At 42.6% G+C, this 7,209-nt stretch overlaps 1 protein-coding gene across 1 annotated transcript in view; it reads right to left on the minus strand.

Moving 5' to 3' along the window:
• Positions 1–4,132: 4,132 nt before the first annotated feature.
• The window catches only part of UFM1 (ubiquitin fold modifier 1), a 7,868-nt gene continuing 4,791 nt past the window's right edge, over positions 4,133–7,209 (minus strand). Inside the window, exons 4-5 of the mRNA XM_080929600.1 lie at positions 6,633–6,665; positions 4,133–5,363 (exon numbers count right to left, since the gene is read on the minus strand). Coding sequence (XP_080785726.1) covers positions 5,296–5,363; positions 6,633–6,665 — 101 coding nt within the window. The 3' untranslated portion in view covers positions 4,133–5,295. The remainder of the gene's footprint in view (positions 5,364–6,632; positions 6,666–7,209) is intronic.

The following is a 7,209-nucleotide window of genomic DNA, read 5'->3' on the forward strand; positions in this document are numbered from 1 at the left end:
AATTTCATCAATTTTTCTAGAAAGGAATCAAAGCTACTTAAGACTCTCGCTTGTGATTCATCTGTGACCCTTGTACATGATCAGATCTATCCGTGAGGAGGCAATCCCATATCGATGGATACTCACCAATGTCTGCTACAAGTCTCTACTCCTCTAAGCTACTGAGTGTGTTTACATGCTCACTTCAAGCACAAAGAGTGCTTGAGTTCTTTACTGGTTACCTTCTCCTCTGCCGTGACAAAATGTCTGATAGAAACAACCGAAGAGACTTATTTTGGCTCATGGTACCAGTTTTCAGCAAGGGTAGTTCCATCTCTACTAGCAAAGGTGTGTGGCTGACTTCAGCCTAGCACAATCAGAGCAGGAGGCAGGGTATGCATACTACAAGCAGAAACAAGCTTAATCATCAAAGGTTCACCCCTAGTGACTTACTTCCAACAGTTAGATCCCATGTCCCAAATCCTGTACACCTTCTAATACAGTATCAGTGTCTGTGGATGGAGTGTTCAGCCGCACAACCTTCTGGAGGACATTTCACACTCAAATACAGTGAGGTCCCATAATTACAATGTCACTTATTACATTATGAATGATGTCCTATAATCTCTGCGGACACCCTGCTGGATAGCTGCTTTCTCTATAGTTCAGCTCTAGAAGATTCCAACCAAGAGTTAGGTGCCTCACAAATTCAGAGATACAGGGTCTGTGACACTGCAGGGCCCTGTATTTACACGCTAGGACAGTTCATCATGTGTTCCCAGTCCCATTCCTATGGATGAAGCTTTAACTCACCAACCGCTTCCTGCTTCACGCCCCTTGAATGGACATTTGCTGTGCACAGCAAGCAACCCCGCAGTGCAGGAAACTGAACCTGTTCAGTTTATGCACACATCTGGTCACGCCAAGAGGAAGTTTTCAGTAAGATAGCTTGCATATGCAAAAAGAAACACAACCCCTCACAGTGAGAAGAGGGCACTTCTTATGATCCATAGTTGGATATGTTTCTCATCTAAACTAAAAATGATGCACCTTAGCTCTTAAAAACCACAGCACTTGACATCGTGCCCTACCTCACTGTTCTCTCTAGTCTACAATCTCCCAAAAGGCAGGGGCACTTTCCACGTTGATGCGGGGTGACGGTGTGCAGCAGTGTCTTTACTGCATAGGAACCCCTTTCTATACGCCTTTTCTTCAAGTCCTTTTCAAACGGTTTCCACTGATCTTCATGGTCTTTCAATCCCTGTGACACACACCATTACATCCACTGGATAATGACTGCATGGCCCTCCAAAATTAATATTAATACATTCCACCAAGATATGAGTTATTTGAACATGGGGTATTTGTTACCCCAGCAGATGAACCTGCACATTTGGTTGCCTCATGAGATTATAGGCAAGCGGTTCCCACATACAAAGGCCCTAGAAAGATCCCTGGTAATCAGCTGCAAGGATGCTCTTCAAACTCTGTGGTTGCACAGGTCAACTGAGAACTATACAATACGGAAGTCAGATAAAGCGATGTAAGGTATGTGAGGCTATCTTGAATCAGAACATTAGCTAGGGTTTACAAAGAAAGTAGGCAGGAGCTGTAGAGATGGATCAGTGGCTGCTCTTCCAGGGACCTGGGCTTGAGTCTCAGGACACACGATAACTTACATCTGTAACTCCAGTTCCAGGGATCTACCTGAAGTACTTTCTTGGCCTCCACAGTCACCAAGCAGGCATATGGCGCTTGCAGGGAAAGTCCTACATTTAAAAAGTTTAAAAGGTTTATCTGATTAAAGACAGAAGTCAGAAATACTAAGGCTGTTTAGACAACCTAATGAGGTAAGGCTATGAAGCCCAACCCTGACGCAGCTGACTATAAAAATGTACCACCAGAAGGGACAAATGAAGTACATTCTAGGAAGTCCTTAAGCATCTTCCCACAGCAAGAGATTTCTTTCAGATGTGGGGCTGGGAAGGACAGTGGGAAGCAAAAGAATCTTATTATTTTATATTTCTTTCTTTACAAGAAGGATGCCATGTTTCCAGATCCTACTTAACATTTTTTGTCTTAAAATAAAGATTTAAAAATATATATATAACCTAAGAAAAATGAGTGCAATTTAGAGTCCCTCTATGAGAATAAACATGGTACAGTCACTCTCACAGGTAAACATGGGGCCCTACTCTCTCCAGACTGAGACACAGGCACAGCGCAGACTTCGAGTCTCCCAGGACTTACTCTGCGCTGCAATTCAAATAGCAGGACTGTGCGAGTTCGAGGCTACACTGTCTGCAGCTTCCACTCATGCCCCACATCTTCTAATGTTCTGAGAAACTACATCTGTTCGGCTATCCGTACTCAACCACAACGGCTACTCCGGTAATCTACCTCCACACTACTTGTTTCATCCTTATACAATGTGGATATCTAAAAAAATGAAAAAAAAAAAAAAAAGCCTTCATCTGTTCATATCTTTATCTACAAAACATCAAAATAAAAATATCCAGAGACTCGAGCATCTCCTTCCTTGTCAAAATGTTTGTGGTGCTGACAACACCAACGGCAGAGCTTGTTTCTCTAACAACTCACCAACTGTGAACTGTACATTTAAGAACTGAGTTATTAAACCTGCCAGGCAGACAAACAAACACTGACATGATACATCATCAAGATGTGCTCTCAATAACAGCTTCTACATTCCCAATGAGTTTTGCCAGAGAACCAGATTTATGTCCCAAACTGGCTCTCCATTTGTCTGTCAACCTGGGCTGTCATTTTGCATTCAACAACAAAATAATAACTTTATCCAAAAAGATCAGACAACAGGGCCACACACCATCTCAGATGACTGTTACCTAACTGAATATTCTCACTGAAATGGAGAATGTGAATAGTAAAGATTTCAAGGCAAGCGGCCGATCCTGGCGACTACGGACACGCTGATCAAATACTGAGGGTGAGACACACAGCTGCAATTTTCAGTTTCCACCTGTGTCTTCGATTTACAAGGTATTTGTTATTGGCGAAAAATTTGAAACCCAGTTTTGGCATATCTGTCTTCTGTCTAGTCTATTCTACTCACCACGACCAAATCAATTCTTAACGGAGAAAGCATTTCATTCGGGCTGGTTCGTTAACATCACGGTGGAAAGCGTGGTGGCGTGCAGGGGGCATAGTGCTGGAGCGGTAGTTGAGAGCTACATCCTGACCCACAGGCAAAAACTTGCATTGGTCTCACAGTAAAACCCTAGTAACACACTTTGTCCTTAAATAGTGCCATTCCCTGGTGACTTGGCATTTGAATATCTGAGCCTATGGGGGCCATACTTATTCAAGCCATGATATTGGACTTATGAATCTCATAGTCTGAGACAAACAGATGGTTGTGAATTACGATGTGAGTTTCGGGAACAAAATCTTGGTCCACTGGAAGACCCAGAGTCACTCTTACCCACTCAGCCATCTGTCTGGCCCTAGTTCAACAGATCTTAAAGAAAGCTATGCACATAATTTTACCTAGCTTTATAAATAGCTTGGGGACAGTAAGGGTCTAGAATTGTTCCCCTATAGGATACTGATGCTTCCAATCTACAAATGTTTGGAGTCTCTTGGGCAAAGACATGTAGTAGCTTAACCTGTTTTTCATTTGTGTGTGTATAATAAATGTGTATATCATGGTATGAATGTGGAGGTCATTTCTCTCCTACCATGCAGGTCCCAGGGACAGAACTCAGGATTGTAAGGGACACCTTTATAGGCTGCACTAACCCTCTTGGACTTATTTATATCTTTCCTTCAAATAGCATCCAAACCTAAGAATTAAGCATCTACACCCCACGAAATAGGATCATAAAGACAGTTTCCCAGCAGTGACCAAATGTCAGGATCTTGTATCTTAATGCTCCGTCATATGACTTCAGAATCAAGCAGCTTAAAGGAATGCCCAGGATTCCAGGGCTCTCTGACCTTCGCCTGTGGTCCTACTCTCATTTCCTAACTTCAGTCTGGACACCACCCAGACTGCGACCCGCCTCAAGTTCTCCTCCTCCAACTAATGGATTAACATTTAGGAATATACATTTATTCTCATGACTTAACTTTTATCTTTGCATTAACAAATAGTATTAATAAACTGGTTCAATAGATATGCTGGTTAGTAAGTCTGATAGTAAAATACAGGTAGCCATGATTTACAGCATAACAAAATATATTTTCCTGAGGTATTATGGACATTCAAATTAAATACATGCCTAAAATGTTCTGAACTTAATAGATCACATTTATTTAATAACAAATTACCAAATTTTTGAGTTAAATATTTTCAAGACTGTGTTTTCAAATTAAAGAACTGGTGTGTTAGGTAAATCATTTCGTATTGCAGGACTATATAAACAGTACCGACAAGCAGAATTTTGTGCTAAAGACACAGCATTTAATAGTAACCAAAATGAGGTGGCAAATATTTTGAAGTGTCTGGTTAGCAGAGGCCTGATATAGGGAATAGAGTCTCCGGGCACTGGACATAAACATAAAAACCCGGCTAACATGAGCTGCACATTACTACACAATTCAGAACCCCAGAATGTGCTCCACAAACCTGTGGACAATGACAACTCCTTCAACTACTAAGATGCCCTTCAGAAGCCAACCCTTGTCCTCATAAGGTTAGAGGATGACTCTAGGAGCTGGCATCTTTGGTACTTCAACTGAAGCCCGGAAATGGTCTGTAAGTCCTCCCAGCGCGCTGCGATGGGCTCTGGTGTGTGCGGTTGCCGTCTGACCTGCCCAGCACTCTTCTCCCATTCACGTTTCCAGCAACTGCGCTGACCGAATCTCCGGTGCTGCAGTGAAGCCACGGGGGAAGCCTCGAGCTGTCTGGGTGGATCTGGAGCCCAGTCTGTCTTGGATGTGGTGTGGAAGGAGGCAGAGCTGTGACCCACTCACTGGGCGGAGGCACGGGCTCCGGCACGGGCACCCTGCTCATTAGCAAGAGCATCATGAATACCTTCAGCTGACACACCCTTCAGTTCTGCTGGTTTTGCTTTAAAGCATGGTCCATTTGTCACAGAGGTACTCTCTTCTAGTGAGGCAGCAGTCACCACGGTGTGACCCGTGGTGTGGTACCCTCCTGTCAAAGGCATTCTCTATTCCCATAAAAAAAGTGAAGAGGAAGGGACAAGCGTCACCTTTCTCTGCTGTTGATTCGTGGTGCTTTCATTGCACTGTGAATGCCTGATTTCAACTGTACAGCAACAACAAATGCCAGTATTTACGCTGCAAGGCCGTGTATTCCATGCATACATATCAGCAGCTTCCAACTCGGTCTCTAGGAATGATTCGCAGCTCGGAGCCATGCTTCAGAAAAACATTTCCTGCACAAACAAAAAAAATGCAAAGTCAGGTGTCTAAAGAGGACAAGTAACACTGTCACCCAGCAAATGATGCATTAAGGCAGAGAGGATGTCCCAGTGTTACCATGGATGGTGGACATTCTCTAAAGCCCCGCCCCACCCTTCTCTTCCACCCTCACAGATCAACACATGTTTAAATGGTTTGGCACAGCAGCCACCGGCATGCCAGAATAATATCAATCAATGGTGCCACCAATCGGAAAACAATCAATACAAGGGCCGAGGAGGCCACTGAGATATTCTGATACTCCGGCTCGACTGCCTCATGCTATTACAGTCAACCTCAATGATGCACCAACTCAATTTGGAAGGTGACCTGAAGGATGACACGTGAGAGCAAGCAAAGATTCAAACTAGTATAAGCGAACAAAAACTTCTAGAATCAAAACAATAAAACCATCTACTCCCGGATTACACAGGACTACAAATATAGTGCCTCACAATTTTCCATAAATAATACTTTCAATTTAAAGTATAAACTCAAGATGATTGATGGTGGTAACGAAAATCTGCAATTGTAAATCACTCCATTATCTGGATTTATAATTTTCTGTGGCCTATAATTTTTATAAACCAAAATCTTCCAAATACAATTGTTTAGAAGCCAAGTATTGTTCAAGAATAAGGCTACATTACATTAAATAGCACAGCTTCAAAGTATTACAGGAGTAGCAGCCCAAAGAATTATCAGAGTAGCAGCCCAAGGAATGCATATGGAGAACTCAGTCTTCCCAGAAGTTAAGAGCATCTGTACTAATGTTGAAGCACATTTTCCCCACCAGCTGGCCAGGACGCCACCATCTCATGAGTCATGTTCCCAGCTCCCTGTGACAGCGGCCTTTGAGATGGCAGTGGCTGTAGCTGTTTAAAGGAACGGCTGCAGCTAGCACTCTTCTTGGCACTTTCTGGATCCTAACCATGAAATATCCAGACTTGAGGCGATTCACTGACTACCACAGGATCACTTTAAGAGGAGGGGCAGTCAGTACCTGGCACAGTCTCACCTTCAGACTTCTTTGTTATACACATTAATAATACAACCATTAATAATCAGGCTTGCATTTACTTGTAGTGAAAGCCATAGAACATTAACATATATAAATGAAACCAATTATCAAGTTATAAAGAGACTGCCACATAAGCTTTGCACAGCTGTGGCTTTTGAAAAATCTTATCTAGTTGAAATGAATAAAATATTCAATTTCGATGTACACACAAGCTGACACTCACCAGCAGTCTGTGCAGGATTTATTCCTATTCCATCTGAAAAGTAAATTACAAATCATGTAAGTTATTTCTAAAGCTAGAACAATTTAACATATATAAGTAATAAGACACTGCAGCTATGGGTACAGCAAAGGCTGAGCAATTTCAATCCCAGAATCCAGACAACAATCTCTCAGGTGAGTCACCTGTCTGGAGACACCTCCCATGAGTACATGTTTATAAGAGCACAGAAGACAAAAGATACAGCAGAATTTTAGCAGAGCCACTGTCTCTGGCATGAATTCTAGACTGATGGCACCTAAGTTTTGAAGTCTTTTGTCTACTGTTACTTGAGGACTGGGGGTTTCTCTTTTGAAGGATTCTCAGCTTTTTCATAACTTAGGTTAGAGACATGCTTGGCAAACCAACAAGTCTCATGACTGAGAACTGCTCAGATGATGGGTCTTTTAAGACAATCCCTAGGTCAGATGAGAAGTGTTGGTATGTGGAAATCAACTGCTAAAGATGCCTTCTGTGGAACAATAGAACTTCTAGGACACTGCTAGCGCAGGTCTTCAGAGGCCGACCCCTTTCTCTCATC

Source organism: Micromys minutus (assembly GCF_963924665.1).
Source record: "Micromys minutus genome assembly, chromosome: 15".
Taxonomy (NCBI): domain Eukaryota; kingdom Metazoa; phylum Chordata; class Mammalia; order Rodentia; family Muridae; genus Micromys; species Micromys minutus.